General features: G+C 36.8%; 1 protein-coding gene across 2 annotated transcripts in view; it reads right to left on the reverse strand.

Moving 5' to 3' along the window:
* Positions 1-591: 591 nt before the first annotated feature.
* Ctu2 (Cytosolic thiouridylase subunit 2) overlaps positions 592-17667 on the reverse strand; it is a 127351-nt gene continuing 110275 nt past the window's right edge. For both annotated transcript variants that reach the window (XM_067145516.2, XM_067145513.2), the window contains exon 9: positions 592-5154. In XM_067145516.2, the coding sequence (XP_067001617.2) occupies positions 5056-5154 (99 nt within the window). In that variant the 3' untranslated portion in view covers positions 592-5055. The remainder of the gene's footprint in view (positions 5155-17667) is intronic.

The raw sequence follows: 17667 nt of genomic DNA on the forward strand, positions 1-17667 counted from the left end.
GATAAAATTGATTGGCACACACGTTTCCACATGAGAACAATGATGGTATACTATGAAGCTTACGCTTGGAGTTACTGGGACATAACACAGATCGCAGCACTGGAGAATCTGTTTCTCGAGCATTTCCCACCACTACCCTGTCGAAAGAATTGGAGCAAACTTAGGCATTCTAGATTACACATTCCCCTCATGGCTAAGGGTGGTTGCATTTGCAGCAAGGCGCATCTTGCCCAGTCTCATGTTCAAATAATGCACGGATCTAGTATCAGGTAGGTGTACATCCTATCTACAGTTGTTCACAAATTATACAAGGTTATTCAGCTAAGATGTCCACCTCAAGTAAGTCATGAACAGTTTAAGATCCTGATATTCTGTTTTCACTTTTGTTCATCGTATTAAGGGGTTCATAATTTAACAAGCAGTACTTTTTTCAGGTTTTTGACAAAATTTATCGGCACACACGATTCCATATGAGAATGGTATTTCATGCAATAACTGCTGATATACTATCAAGCTTACACCTGTAGTTACTGGAATGTCACACAGATCGCAGCATAGGAGAATCGGTCTCGAGCAAGAGCGTTGCCCATCACCACTGTGCACTGATACATTGCTCTTAGGGGTATGGAACAGATTCTAGGCATAGAAAAGAGCATACTTCTGATGCAAATTATACAGTTATAAGAACTTAAAAACATTAATAAACTTACAGTAAAAAAAAAAAGGATATCTTAAAATTTGTTTGATTTTTATTAATATATTATATACATAATTTTCACTCAAACAAGTATTATGATGTTTAAGAAAAAGTATTGTGTTTCAAGAATTATACAAAATGATATAACAAAACTGCAGCCATTTATCAAGGTGCACTATAGGTCATTCCATGTTACGAAAACAGTATTGCTCTTATGGACCTACAAGGAGTGAACACACCCCCCTCTTAGACATTCATAATTGAGCGTTTTTTCAAAACTCGATAAACGCAAAAATTTTCGAAATTGAGTTATGCATGCCAATGTTGTCAGTTTGACCTTGCCCACCATCCTGTGCAATCGTCCTTTGCTTAAGTCGATATTTGCCGTGTATAGAAGTGGTTGAAATCACTAGGTTTTGCAAAAGTCGATATATGCTTTCGGAAAGTTAAAGCAAAACTCGATAAATGCAGTTTACTATTAATCATGTGGCATTCTCATGGATAATCGGAAGTGTTATTCTGTGGAACAATGGAATGCCGGACTCCTTTACTGAAAGGATGTATTCTTGCAACTGCACGCCACATGTTCCCGCGATTAGCCCTCATTGTCGTCGACAAAATGAAACTCGCTTCTTGAGAAGTTTTAAACAAGTTACTGTGGGAGGAACTATTTCACTCTACAACAGTATGAATAATGAATCTGAATATTCTGAAACTGGCGTGCCGGTTCAGGAGTGTGTCGGTGGAAGAAAGTCTAGATACAAGAAGAGAGTACCTGGAAAGATGGCTAGAACTAAAAATGAACCTAATATTAAATGCATTCATGGACTCAAAGACTTGCCCACAAGTACAGAAACTAAAACGATGAAACAATGCAAAGCTGCTGAACTCTGCTATGAAGATAGCACAGAATTCCATCATCATGTGACTTCTTTAAACAAGGTCGAGCAAGACAATTTTCTATTGAAGTATATGCACATTTCCACACCTCAGCGCAGGGTAGTGAACATTGAAAGTGCTAGGAAGAAGAAAACCGGTGAAGTACTTCCTGTCTGTGCTGCAACTTTTCAAGGAATTTCTGTCATGTCAAAGGAAAGATTATCTTATCTGGTTAGTAGGTTTCATCATATTGGGAAGTTACCTAAGGAAGATCGAGGTGGTGACAGAACAGGCAATGAACATAAGGAAATAACGGTTGCCATTAAAAATCACATCAAAAGGTATAAATGCAAAGAGAGCCATCATGGCAGAGGAAAGTCTAAGAGAGGATATTTACCGTCATATCTCTCGGATAGAAACAGAATCCTCAAGAGGTTGCAACCAAGTTGCTTCGGCTTTATTGGACTTTCTTTTTAACCTAGAAAAGAAACTGCACAATGATGGCCCTACCACGATACATTTATTCTCAGAATCTTGTAGCAGCCGAAACGAAAGCAGTGTCATCCTGGCCACACTTACTGCTTTCTTGGAAAAAAAGCACATTATTCAATAATATTCTCCATTTCTTCCCTATTCGGGGACACAGCAACATGGCTCCAGACAGAGTGTTCGGCAGAATTGAGAAATCTTACAGAAGACGGGAAAACATACTGTCTCCCAAACAATACTATGATATCTTAGAGAAACATGGCACGCTTAAAATTCTGAGCAGGGACTGGAAAATCAAAGATCTTAAAGAGAGTTCACAGAAGGTACTACGAACTAGGTTGCCATTTAAAATTAATAGTCAACGTGTTATCACGTATAATAAAAGACATAAGAGAGTCTCCGTATCAGTACAGGATACTGTACCTACTTCGCGTACCCAGTGAAAGATGAAGTTCTTAAAATGAAATCCAGCCATGAAGCATTTATAAATCCTCTGTTTTACCAAAGAAAAATATGGTGAGCAAAGAAAAGAAGAAGGATGTTCAAATTCTGTTGAAATTTTTTGAAATACCGGATGAGGCTGTGAATTTCTACAGGGTCGTGTTAGAAGACAAGTAACAGACTTCTGATGGCTATGTGTTTTGATGAGTTGTGTAGACTTTATTTTGTACGACTTCATTTTAATTTTAATGTGTTAATTCATTACAATAGGATTGATAATATACAATACCTTATTTTGTTTTATGTTACATTGCTTGATGCTAAGTATATTAGAATCTAATAATATTATGTAAACATACAATACCAAGTAGCTTATATTATAAAATGTATGACAATAGAGCTAAAAAATCAATAAATATTCAAAAAATATTATTCACAAAATAACAAAATTAAAAATAAGTAAATAATATGATAAGCAAAAGTATATCATTCAGTTAGAGTATTAATGTGAAGTTCCACTTTACCAAAATATTTGCATATATCGACTTTTGAAAAACTTAAGAAAATTACCTTCTAATCTTACCTCATCCACCTTAAGTTTCAACAAATTCTATTCAGGTACCGTGCTTGTCTCTCTTGGAACTAATATCAACAAAAATTTGAAATGTTTTATGCATATGCTAAGTGAAAATAAAGAACATTTCCTGAAAAATTATGTTTGCTGCAAATGTCGAGTTTTGCAAAAATGCTCCTCAATTTCTTGTGACTAAGGAATATTATAATGTACTTTATACCGAGCTCGATAGCTGCAGTCGCTTAAGTGCAGCCAGTATCCAGTATTCGGGAGATAGTAGGTACGAACCCCACTGTCGGCAGCCCTGAAAATGGTTTTCCGTGGTTTCCCATTTTCACACCAGGCAAATGCTGGGGCTGTACCTTAATTAAGGCCATGGCCGCTTCCTTCAAACTCCTAGCCCTTCCCTGTCCCATCGTCACCATAAGACCTATCTGTGTCGGTGCGACGTAAAGCAACTAGCAAAAAAAAAAAAAAAAAAGTACTTTATATTGTATTATGAAAGAAAGAAAATGTATGAGGCATGTTTTTGCCCACAAGTTATTAAAATAATTACTAAACATTCTCTATTCAATAAATACATTCGCAGGGAGGAACCACAATGGTGAGAACAGCCATTGATTTGTTGCCTGCCTTCATTTTCCTTCCGAGTTGTTCTGGTACAGTACATGTTACATGTAATCCGTTACGCTGTGAATCGCTGGCAGCTTATCACTGTTGAAGAGAAGTCATCTATTTATTCATGTGTGTGTTCTAATATTCTTGTACTCTGGGGCCGATGACCTTTGATGTTACGCCCCTTTAAACAACAAGCATCATCATCATCATCATTTTTGTACTGTAGAGCAGTTGTTACTGAAGATTTTGATGCTGTGGTGTGCAGCGATGCATCACGGCATGACTTGTACTATGATGTTTATCTGTGCTTGGTTTTGTTACTTAACTTCTGTTTCTTAAGCACATTTTATTTTTGCCACATTTTTACCACATTTTCAGAAGTGCATTTAATTATTACCATTCTTTTTGTGGGGTGATATAACAGGACAGTAGTACCCGGTGTTGCCTGGGCAAATTTATTAAATACAATTAACTGCTTCCCCCACCCCGACCCTATAAAAATTATCTGTTGTCTATTTTCTATTTCCTTGAACATCAATACTGAGGTTTTGTACCTGCAGTAGTTTATCTATATCGCTGTAAAAACGTAAATAAGCCCTCATCCCCTGTATCCTCCTCCTCCTCCTCCTCCTCCTTCCCTGGCTATATATGTACCCATAAAATGGGCACTCCCGAGCTCACTGACTCAGAGAGAGTACGTCCGATGTTCTCGTACCAGATCTGTACCCTGTACCCTAGATTTCAAAAAATAATTTGCAGCTTACTTTCTTCCTTCTTTTATTTTGAACTTAAGTGCTGAGTTTCACCAATATATATGCCATGATTTTCCTGCGATGCTGTCGAGCAGAGCTGTTTGAGATTACAACCTTGTTGTCATAAGAGCAATACTGTTTTCTTAACCTATAATAACAAATCAGAGCATTCCATAATTTATAGTACTAGTTATGAATATCGGTCATCTGAGTTTGCTGGCAATGGTGGCAGAGTTGTTAATGACCTAGCTTCTGCTGAAGGTTGGCAGATGTCTGAAGACAGAAAAATTCATATCTTGTCAGGTTGTTCATATCAGCTGTCAAAGAAACATGGTGTCCATGAAATCAAATTCTACCTCCTGGCATTCTAATCCATCTACATAGAATTTTCAGTGACACTAGTAGGACCACAAACTGGACCTGGTAAAGGGAACAGAATGTCAAATTTGATCAAAAATCTCCATGTGGCAGCAAATCAGTACACATGCTATTAGTAGTTGCCAATATGAGATATTTCCCAGATCTGTTTGATTTTAATTTCCTCCTGACTGACCTTGACATAAAAGAGAACAGTAATGGATATTTCTCCTTTCAACAATAACAGATTACAGGAGGAAGTCTTTTATTTCATTCCTCATTGCTTGAAGTCTCATATTTTCCTGTATGTTTCTCAGTACAGAGGATGGCAGATGATCCAAAGATTGCTGAAAGCAAGAAAATTACAAGGAAAATGAATACACATTTGGCACACTATCACAGTTGAAATATACTTCATTTTATTTTTATTCACTATTTGAGATGTTCCAGCAACATGATCAAGTTAGTTGATAACGTTTGTATGTAACTATCCAACATTCAGAACCTCAGAGCAATCCTTGACATAGTACAAACTCTGTTGGTTTTAAACAATTAGATATTGCATGTAGTAAAACATAGCAGTAAAAAACAGTTCCCAACAAAGGATTTGTCTCATGTAGAAAGGCTCTCTCCTCATCAAAATCTCAGTTCTGCTATTTCTTCACAACCTACGACAAGCTTTGTTGTTTGTCGTTCTCTCTTGCTCCCTCCTCCTACACTGCTGTGTTTATCTGCGTAGGAGATACCATCTTATCAACAGTATATTTGACTTAGCTCTGGTTTAATATTGACATAAGTGTAATAGACTAATATATTTTGAAAACAATATTCTCTAGCCCTGGGTAAATAATGCCAATATCGAGCTCAAATTTTATTATTATTATTATTGTTGTTATTACTTTTATGATTATTATCAGTATTATTATCATCATTACATGTGAAGTATGGCTATGAAGTGTTTACATCAATTTTTTATTATTATTATTATTATTATTATTATTATTATTATTATTATTATTATTATTATTATTTACATAGTTATGTCCGGACTTTATTTGGTACAAATCACGATCGTATTATATGTGAGGTAATGTCATGAAACATCTGCTGTATATATATTAATATGAGTTTATTTAATGTAAGAACATATAATTAATAGTATACAACTTACTATTACCTGTTTACATGATGTATAATCCAATGTAACATTGTGCAACACACTGTAATATCCAGAATAACGTATCTTTGGCACTAGATAGTTGTAGAAACTTCTTTATTATAACTAGGCTATTGGAAAATCTCGAATTTACAAGAAAAATATGTTATGTCATATCCTTCTAAAAGCCTGGCCAGGCAATGTATATAAGGAGGCAGTCTTGTGAGTGAGAGTGGAGTTGTTTTGATGAGACTTGTGTTGAAGTCGTGTTGGCAGAGTATTTGAAGTCAAGTATGTGAATAGGTTTTTTGTGTTGGTACTTGACATGCATATGCTGCAGTCTCTTCTTATTATTTTGTAGTAGTGTTCTGTTTCATGATGGGAGTTCATTAGTGCGTGTGTATAGAGGATGTAAATAGAATTTGTGCAATAAACTAGTGTACGTAACTGACAGCATTTTGTGTGTGTCTTTGTGAAAAATGAAAACCTACAACCTGTTTTTCAGTCATTTCACTGGGTCAGGGATGTAATGAATGAATTATATATAATACCAATATAAATGGTCCATTATTGGACATTATTATAAACTTACTCATTCAGAACAAATATTCAGGTTCCCTATGGGAATCAACATCTATATCGCATGAATCATATATAGGCTATTAGTATGATAGGGTCGCCACTCCCAAAGTGATTTAGTAATGACTGATAGATGCTATGAAATGAGAATGGATGTTGTTGGAATGAAAGATGACAGGGAAAACCAGAGTACCCGGAGAAAAACCTGTTCTGCCTCCGCTTTGTCCAACACAAATCTCACATGGAGTGACCGGGATTTGAACCACGGTATCCAGCAGTGAGAGGCCGATGCGCTGCCGTCTGAACCCCGCAGGCTTCCCTGTATCTTTGTGAATACATCAAGAGCAGATAGATATATTTCTCCCTCAAAAAAGAATTAAATTTCACTTTTACATTTTAAAAAAGCAACACATTCTTAGTCCAATTATACACTTAAAATTCATATTATACTTCACTGCATTTCCAAACCTAGACCAAATGGAAATCACAGAACTTCTCAGGCTATTTTCAACATTACATGAAGAAGCATTTTGTAATCAGAAAAATACCGAACTGCAAACAGAAAGAAAAATAAGCTTATACTGGACATTTACAAACTAAGTGCTGTCCTTTTAAATCACCATTACGGGCACAAGAACATGGCAGAAAGACTGCAATTTTTACACTTGAAAACCAACTATTATACATTGGTTAAAATGCATAGTTCAGTCATTATTCCTCTTAAATGGGACTAGGATTGGGAAAATGCTGTAGGAGTTGAAAAGGCACTGTAATAGTAATGGCTTTGTGTGAATGAAACAAACTCTATCAATGAAAGTCAACATGACCCTGAATCAACTGGCTTAACTTTCGCTTGGTAATCCTCTCAGAGTTAAGGTCCTGTAGCAAAATGCTATGGAGACAGGTAGACTTCAAACCCCTTATATCATCATTATTAACTCCAACAAGGTCTGGCCTTTTCCAAAAGTGTTCACATTCCTCTCTGTTTAGAGCCAGTCTCCACTTTCAAACTCACAAGACTCCACAAGTCCTGCATCACACATTCTTACCACCTCAGATAGATAGATAGATTTATTTATCATCAACATTATTTTCCCAATTAAAGACGATTCAATAAAACATAATATACAACAAATACAGCTTAGGTATTCCATTTTCCTACCTCCTCCTGGAATGATACCGAAGATCCTCTTTAACAATCTGTTGTTCATATGTAGAAGTACCCAAACCATTCCAGCTTTCTGACTTTTATGGCTGTACCAATGTTTGTTTTATCATCTTCATGCCCATTGTTCTGTACCTTAATATTTTCCTTTCAAATACATCCTAGTCTTTTTCATCAGATTTTGACAATTCCCTAGTCTCAGAGGCATATGACAGCACTGGTCTCACAAGAAATTTATATGCAAGGCAAAAGTATGCAGAAGGTGTTACTGTGTGCCCTCCAGAATTCTGGCAGTCTCTTACTTTTCCCACATTCTGTCAGTATTGTGCCATACTTTGAGCTGTAAGTACATCTGTTTTGAAGTTTGGTTGATATTAAATAGTTTTGTTACAAGAAACTGATAGTTGCCTGAGAAGATGTGCCGAGGTGAGTGGCTGAAGTATTACATTTCCAATTATTTTTCTTTATTGCTTCAATGGCCATTGAAAGGCGACCTTTTCACTTTGAGGGATGAATGAAGGACCTGTCTGCACATTCCAGAGATGTGTATATGAAATACAGGCACTGATTTATTTTTATTTTATTTTTGCAAGAGCTGGCACCTTGGACCAAAGGCCAGCATGCTAACCAGTTAGCCACGAAGCATGACACTATGAAGATAATACACAATCACCTTTTATTGCTATGACAACTATCAAGAGGGGTGATGACCTAGATGTTAGACCCCTTTAAACAACAAGCAATTATCAAGGTGACATAGTATGGTCCCGTAAGAGAAGTAGGGCTTTGTGGACACAGGGAAATTTAGAGACGGCAATACAGTACATTTCTGTTGTGATTCTTTATACAACATTATTTCAATGTAATTCTCATAAAACATACAATGGTGTAAGCGTTGTGTTTGAGTTTTAAACTCCATTATGAACAACGTGCGGTATCTCAAACCACTGTGTGCAGCAACACTTAACCAGAGTGGGAGATACTATGGGGGGAAAAAAATCACAGCATTTTAAAACTTTAACTGTAAAAAGAATCTTGCATTCCAATGAAATTCATTCCATTAAAAATTAACATCACTGAAAGTAACAGCAGTGAATTTTAACTAGTTACATCATTTCTGACATATTATTCATTTAATTTCTAAAAAGTACATATAACCCAACATTACTTTAATTATATTAGTTCTCCTTGTTATTAATTGGGACGTTTCCTGAGACCATAAAAGTATGTGTTTGAAGAGAGTAATTCTATTACTGTGAGGTGTTTCAGTCTGTCAAAATTATTCATGATAAACTAGAGGACCCGTACTGCTCCATAGCATTCATAATAAATAGGTCAGATAACGGTCTTGAAATAAAATTTCTCCATGCGCTGCCCGGGTACTTTTTGAATGTTTACTTTTAGGATTTGTATTACCTGTTAAGTATGTGTGAAGTGATATTTTGTAAGACTTCTTTATTGTGACGTTGACTGATATTTTACAAACTTATTTTTAATGTCGCACCTACACAGATAGATCTTATGGCGACAATGTGATAGCAAAGATCTAGAGAGAGTCCTGAAGCCAGACCCACCGCGCAGCACTTCAAACCCACGGGCTCCGGCAGCCCAGCCCATGCAGTGCCGTTCTCTTCTGACGCGGCAGCGTACTGGCCCACAGCACTGGGCTCATACAGCCCACCGCACTGGGCGGGCTCAGTAGAATAACCTTCAGTACTTCTCCACAATAACATGTGCGCCGTGCACAACGAAATGTTCACGTCACACTACTATTCAGATCATTCACTCTACGAATTCCTGTACGCTAATAACATACTTTAGGCTAATTGCATTTGGAAATTAAACGGTAGAGATTTCTCCTGCACTGTAATAATAATAATAATAATAATAATAATAATAATAACAATAATAATATTAATAATTGAAAACAAACAGAAACTTTGTTATAAACTAATATTAGTTTGCAATTGACATCAAGTTAACTGAAAATGAATCTAAATAACACGAAGCATATTCATAGGACTTCATTTGCGTTTACCTCAAATAAAATGCAAACACAAATGACGTGCAACATGCCAACAACAAAAACAAACCCGAACATAGATTTTACTTAGTGTGCGTAGTTTATTGGTCATTGTTAATGGTGGTGGAATGGAATTAGTGTGAATGAAAAGAAGAGCATCAGCAATTGTCTGGTTGCAGAAAAGAATGAAGCCTGCTGAACTTGATGCTTGCATACATATTACTTTCTTAGCGATCTGGTGAAATTTTGAATAGTTTTGTCCATTTGTTCTCCAATAGGACGCTATATCTATTTTCTTCCATTCCACAATTTTCTTTTAAATGTCTTTCCCGTTCATCTGTTGGAATAGGAGCATCATGAACGTCAGACGACGAAGAGAACTTCATAACTTTGGCAGGTTGTGGCTAGACATGGAGCCTGATGACACGGAAACATTAGAATGCTCGTCATTCAAGCACACCTCGTTCATCGTAACTTTTTTATCTAATCATAAAAAGACAAAATCAGTCCGACTCCGACTAATATAATAAAAAAAGAGCGCGAATTGTGTTAGTTTGTGTATATCTGGAGGGTAATCTCAGAAACTACTGGAACGATTCTAAAAATCCTTTTACTAATGTAAATATACATTATCCCTGAGAAACATGGGCTGTATTTTATTTTCAAAACAATTCGAGGTGGGGGGCGACGGGGGAGATATAAAAATAATAGGCTAATATAGGCGAAATATTGAATTTGTCGTGCAAGGACGAGAACAAGCTCATTTTAAGCCCCTTGACCCAAATAACAAATATCGGTAAGCCCTAAGGCCCGAAAACCATGTTTTAAGGCCCTATTACCGACCGTTATGGAGATATTGGCGCCACACTACCCCTGCTCTCGGAATCAGATATGGAAATGAACTGCCGTAACCATGGCAACGCCAGCTCCAGGATTCTACAGCAGCGAGATTATGCGTGTACGTTTGGGCATAGCTGCCAAGCAAAATTTGTACACATAATCCTGGAGCATATGTACAATATATCTCGAAAATTTAACATGTTACAGACGTGAAGTGGTATTTATAATCTCTTTTAAAAATAAAGACGAGATGTATTATTTTGTTTTCGGAAAAGACACGGGGGGAGGTGGTACACCTTTTAATGTCCAAAAAACACTTTTCGTTTTTCATATTTTTTGAATGTTTAGACCTTATTTTATAATATACTGCTTGTTTATTTTGTACAAGTCATCCCGTAAGGTCTCAAATGCCATTTAAATGTCACTCTGACAGCTGTCGACACGCCCACTTTTTGTATAACAGATATATTTTTGCCGCATTTAAAAAAATAATTAATTTCGCGGCATGTACTCTCGTTCTAGGGTTGGTACAAGTGTTGTGGCTTGCCAGGTGACGCTTGTCTTTTGTTTTGTGTCATGGCTGTTGTTTTGAACATGTCCTGTTGTGGAAAGTAAACACAAAGTAAAGGAGTATTTTTGTAGGATGCCTAGCTCAAGTAGATTGTTCAAGAAGTGTCGATGAAGGCAATTTGATCTGTGTCTATTCTTCTGCTGAATTTCGTCTTTTCCTTTTGGGCATTCACATGTTGTATGCTTAACAGATTTACAGTAGTATCCACGGGCAGATGATAGTGCTGGAAAATTTAGGAATTAATCCTGGCAGAAACACGCAACAAATTTGTAGTGAAATTGATGCAGAGCGAGTGAGAAAGGCTGACCTACAGGCTGATATGGTGATCAAGAGGAACAGGGTAATGAGCAGGAACAGGAAGAGAGCAAGGGAAGATGACTATGATGATCCAGATGATCCAGAATATGGACCAGGGATGCACTAGGCAGTGTGTAACTTCAATTCAATTTTTCCGAAGGTATAATTTTTCAACATATGCAGGTATTTTTCTCAGTATATATTTAAGCCAGTTAAAATGAAATTTTTGCCAGCTGTTTTACTGTGTTTGATGAACATACTGACATTATTTTATGCCTCTAACTCAAATAGTTCCAAAGTTATTGAGTATAACACTTCACATAAAGCAATTATTTTTAGCAGTAAAGTAAAAAAATATGTTTCTGCTATGTGTGAGGTTAGATGAAGTTATAAAATTGTCAGTATATACAGTAAACATTAATTTTGAGCCATACCAAATTTCATCATTCTAAGCTTCATAGTTTTGTAGGAAAATACTTTTAAATATGGACAATTTAACATTGCCGAGATAGGGTGTACCACCTCCCCTTAAGGGACTGAAAAGAATTGAAAAAGCAGGTGAATTTTTAAAACGAGTACCAGTATATCTACAGTGTATGTCAAAAACTTTACATATTACAGACATGGAACTTGGTACTTGGAATGTCATTTAAAAATAAATAAACATATCACTCTTTTTTGTTTTCGGAAAATCCACGGAGGTGGGGGTGGAGGAAGAGCTGATAAAGGGGTTGAATTATTTTTATGCAGATACTTATATCTCAAAACCTGAAGATGTTACAGATGTGGAAATATGTATTTGTAATCTCCTTTAAAAATAATTTTTTTTTTTTTTTTTACTTGAGAGAAGACGTTCTTACGTGTACAGTTCTATGTCGCATGGTCATCTCAGCCCCAGAAGGCAATACCACACACTTGGTTTACAAAGAGTTTCTGGGGTAAATGAAACTCAATTTTTCAGTGAGGTTTTATACTTCAGGGATTTTCGGATAATGTCTTAGTACAGTACCGAGGAACGATTACTTTTATCAAATTACGAAAACCACACGAGAAGCAGCGGGTAACTGCTAGTATGTACATAAAGTTCATTGCAGATCGTACAGCACACAAAATTAATATCTTTCCCATCACCGTCAACTGCAGGCTTGAATACCAACCAAATATACGACTTTTAAGTTTAGGATCCGGTCCAGAAGTCTTGTATTGTGCGGTTTCTAGTTCGTTTGTACCTCCTCTTTTTTTTTAACGATTTTTTGCCACGGTTTCCTTTCTTTTGGAACTACAGTCCACATTCGCTTCCGATAACAGGATAGACCGAGAAGTCAAACTGAAAACCACAGCAAATTTGATCGGCTCCACTCGACCGTAATGCAACGCACTCAGTTGACATGCAGTACACTATACACATTGAAGCAGTCAGCCCATAGAACTACCACAGCGCTGTCCTTGGCTCACCGCGTACGAATGACAGAGCGCTGGCCCAGACCGGCCCGTGCGATGATGTCACGGGCTTCATATGTTCGAGCCTTTCAAAGCCCATTGCAGCCTACTGCCGAAGCAGCTCATAGGCTGGGCCTCTCTGCAGGACTCTGGATCTAGGTGTGCTAAGGAAGCAATTGTGGCCTTAATCATGGTACAGCTCCAGCGTTTGCCTATGTGAAAATAGGAAACCATGGAAAACTACCTTCAGAGCTGCTGACAGTTCGAACCCACTACCTTCTGAATGCAAGCTGACAGCTACATGACCCAAACTGCACAGCCACTACCCCGGTGCTTATGAACTATTCTGTTCTAGTTTTCAATTATTTTGTTTCATGTGGAAATTTGTCCTTGTGGCAACCCAGATTGTCTGGGAAGTAGATGATCCTATCAAATAATAAAAATAAGTGATAACTGTATGTATTTGCATGTCGCGCTATAGATATTATGTACACAATTCCAATTGTCATTCAGACTGTCACCAATCAGCCTAGTGAACCTGAAAACTGTGAATTCAATACCAATCTTGGTCATTTTGGACATTTCCTTTCTCACCCCTTCTCATCCCCCTGTTGGTGGAAATGGTAGAATAACACCCAAGGTATCCCCTGCCGGTCATAAAAGGCAACTGAAAGGGGCCCAAGGGCTCCAAACTTGGGAGTACGGGTCGGCAATCACGGGGCCCTTAGCTGAGTCCTGGATTTACTTCTACTTACTTGTGTCAGGCTCCTCACTTTCATCAAGCCTATCTGATCTCCCATGGTCAATTCTTGCTCTTTTCCCCAATAGTATTAAAGCATTTGAGGCCTAGGAAATGTTCCATTTTAATGTTCTTTATGGCCCTTGCCTTTCTTTGGCTGATACCTTTGTTTTTCAAAGTGTCAGATCCCTTCCATTTTCCCCTCTGATTAGTGTTAATAGAAAATGGTTGCTTAGTTGTACTTCCCCTTAAAACAATCACCATCACCACCACTCCCCTTCCGACCCGCATGCCAATGGATTTGGACTTAAATGGCATCCAGTGTGTCTCAATCCATCTTAATGACCCCAAAAAGTATGGATTGGACACTAATATTGATAGTTTTCAATGATTTTTCCCTCTCAAACGCCAATGCTAGGGGTGTCATACACCCACAACATTTTGCTCCAGATAATAATGCATGTATGTACCAAATTTGGTTGAGAGCTATGCTGGAACATAAACACAACATACATACATACATACATACATCCATCCATCCATCCATCCATCTTGGTTATTTTGGACGTCATCTTTTTCATCCCTTCTCATCCTCCCCATGCTGATGCTAGCTGAACTTTGACTTGAATATAATTTGGAGTGTCACTATTCATCTCAGCAACACTAAAACTATGGATTTAATATTAGTATAGGTAATTTTTTTAATCATTTTTACATGCCACTCCCTCCCCAGTCCACCGTTGGGGGTATTAAATGTTTCTCTCCAGATAGAATTAAGCCATATGTGTACGAAGTTTCGCTGAAATTGCAGGTTTGTTTACAATCACCATCATTTTTAACAGTGTAATTTCGCTGTCATCTTTACATTAAGCTATGATAAACCTTCACCTGCAATTATTGGCGTGATCATTTAAAGATCTGATTTTATGATTACTCAATGCTGCCTAAACTTACAGACCTATAAATGCTTGACGATTCACCAGCAGGTGTTTTTCTTGTTGTTGTTGTTGCTATTTTGCTTTATGTCGCACTGACACAGATAGGTCTTATGGCGACAATGGGATAGGAAAAGCCTGGGAATGGGAAGGAAGCGGCCGTAGCGTTAATTAAGGTACAGCCCCAGCATTTGCCTGGTGTGAAAATGGGAAACCACGGAAAACCATCTTCAGGGCTGCCGACAGTGGGATTCGAACCCACTATATCCCAGATGCAAGCTCACTGCTGCGCGCTCCTAACCGCATAGCCGACTCGCCTGGTGCAGGTGTTTTTAGTAAACTTTTTAACTATATAGATAAAATTAGAATATACCTAAGAAAGGAAAGCATTTAAAAATTATACCTGAAAGAGATATCATTTAATTAAAAACAGAATGAGATGTTTCATTCTTGAAAGAACATCACCAGATTCTATCAAATCGCACTTTTAATTTTTTAAATTATTATTCTGAAACTCTTCCAGCCGGTTATGAAGAGTCATGTTCTACATGGAAGAGTCTGAATAGTCTGGGGTCGGTCGATCTAAGATCAATGTGAAGAAGTGGGGTCTACCTAAAGAGCCAACCCTCTGTGCCTGCAGAGAAGAACAAACCATGGTGCACCTCCTTCATTGCAACTCCTGCCCTTACAAGTAATGACAATCATTTTTTCCGTATTGAAAGTATCTTAATATAATATAAGAAAATTTATTCTAACCTCAACCTATTCAATACAGTACAAGATGTTAACATATTAGTTAAACTCGTTAATAGTTGAGACATGTTTCGCCCCTTCTGTGGGGCATCATCAGTCATATCAATACCTCAAAAATATGTTGCATGAGTGAATACATCAAAAAAACATTTACAAGATCTTATCATTAACAAAATATCAAATTGATTAAAAAATGTTACACTAGTGAACACGTTGGTGAATTTTTACTTAAAACAAGGCCGTCATAAGTACAGTATTGATAATAATGGTAGTTTAAAGTCTTATTTGATGGTAAGTTTGAAGACAGTTTAAAATTTATATACAAATATTGTGAATGAGTGCAGGATACATATAATTACAATTGCTGTACACATATTTTACATTCTAAAATGTGGAAAAGCATTCCAAATTTGTATTCATTTCTATATTTTTAAAAAAATTAACCTCAATATTACTTTTTTGAAGTAGTTTAATCAGAATTGGCTTCAAGATGTGAAATTTTGTATGTGATATTATGACCAGCTGATGTTAAAATGTTGCATTACGTTGTAATTCAAATTGGACGTCTATGATGACTAATTATATTTTAGACTCAAATTAGTTTGTCGAAATATCCGTGGGCTAATCACCTCCGTTGGACACTCTCTATGAAGACGGAGTGCCTAGTGCATGTAAACAACAGTTGATATTTGGTTCAAAATGAACCTATGTTGAAATAAGTTAAAATAATGGCTTGAATGAAGGCAGTTGAAATGTCGTTAAATCTTCCCAATTGACTAGTGTTTTTAAGTTTTTCCGCAACCTTTACCTATACTAATACCATCATACATCAAATCGCTACCCCTTTAAGGAAACATGATATTAAGATAGCCTTTAAGACCCAAAATTCAAATCAAAAGTTATTCTTCAACCACAACAAGATAAACTCGGACAACAATAAATTTTCGGGTTCCGGTATTTACAGACTGAAATGGGCTGAGTGCAATAGTTCGTACATCGGTCAAACCGGAAGAAGCTTCACAACTAGATATGCAGAACATTTTAATGCCCAGAAACACAACAAACACTCAGCAATGAGCATCCATATGAAGGACACAGGACATAGTTTCACCAGAATCGAACAAGATCTCCAAATTTTAAAAAGACTAGATAATGGCAGACTCATGACCGAATTTGAAAATTTGTACATTTTCTTGCACCAAAAATACAACAGTAATAAAAACTGAAATGATCCAATAGACAACTGAAGCCCCCTTTATGAACAATTAATAATTTTGTTCAATAAGTTAATTCTGATAGACAAAAGACTTGTTGACATCCTCAAAACAACCTCTTCAAGCACCCCCACTAAGCCGTTCAACTTATCACACCCCTGTTCCCCCTCCAATACACACAACTCCTCCCCATGCGCCAATCACAGGCCCACAGCCCCTCCTTCCCAGGTCCACTCCCCTCCACCAAGACGTCACACGTACAACACGAGGAGCAAGACGTTAGTGACAGCCAGTGCTTCACAAACCACTTAGCAATAAGGTAGCAGCTGAACAACACTTAAGGTAAGTTTTAACTTCACAGTCTCAATTCTTTAACACATTCATTCTTTTTCTTTTCCCGTCACTTCACTCAACTAATTAAGGACTTGTACTTCCTTTCAGATTTTCACATACGTAAGACAGCTCAACATTAATTACATCGCACAACGTTTCGACTGTTACCCATTCAACCAATAAACTGATATCCCATTTTCCAACAACAGAAACACACGGAAAAACACTAGTCAATTGGGAAGATTCAACAACATTTCAACCGCCCTCATTCAAGCCATTAACTTATTTCAATACAGGTTCATTTTGAACCAAATATCAACTGTTGTTTACATGCACTAGGCACTCCGTCTTCATAGAGAGTGTCCAACGGAGGTAGCCAATAAAAGCCCATGGATATTTTGGCAAACTAATTTGAGTCTAAAATATAATTAGTCAACACAGACATCCAATTTGAATTACGACGTAATGTAACATTTTTACATCAGCCGGTCATAATTTTTTTTTTATGGAAACTAATACAAATTTGGAATGCTTTTCCACAACATTTTACAATGTAAAATACGTGTACAGCAATTGTAATTATATGTATTCTGCACTCATTCACTATATTTGTATATAAATTTTAAACTGTCTTCGAACTTACCATCAAATAAGACTTTAAACTACCATTATTATCAATACTGTACATATGACGGCCTTGTTTTAAGTAAAATTTCACCAACGTGTTCACTAGTGTAACATTTTTTAATCAATTTGATATTTTGTTAATGATAAGATCTTGTAAATGTTTTTTTTAAATGTATTCACTCATGCAA

Source organism: Anabrus simplex, chromosome 4 (assembly GCF_040414725.1).
Source record: "Anabrus simplex isolate iqAnaSimp1 chromosome 4, ASM4041472v1, whole genome shotgun sequence".
Classification (NCBI taxonomy): Eukaryota; Metazoa; Arthropoda; class Insecta; order Orthoptera; family Tettigoniidae; genus Anabrus; species Anabrus simplex.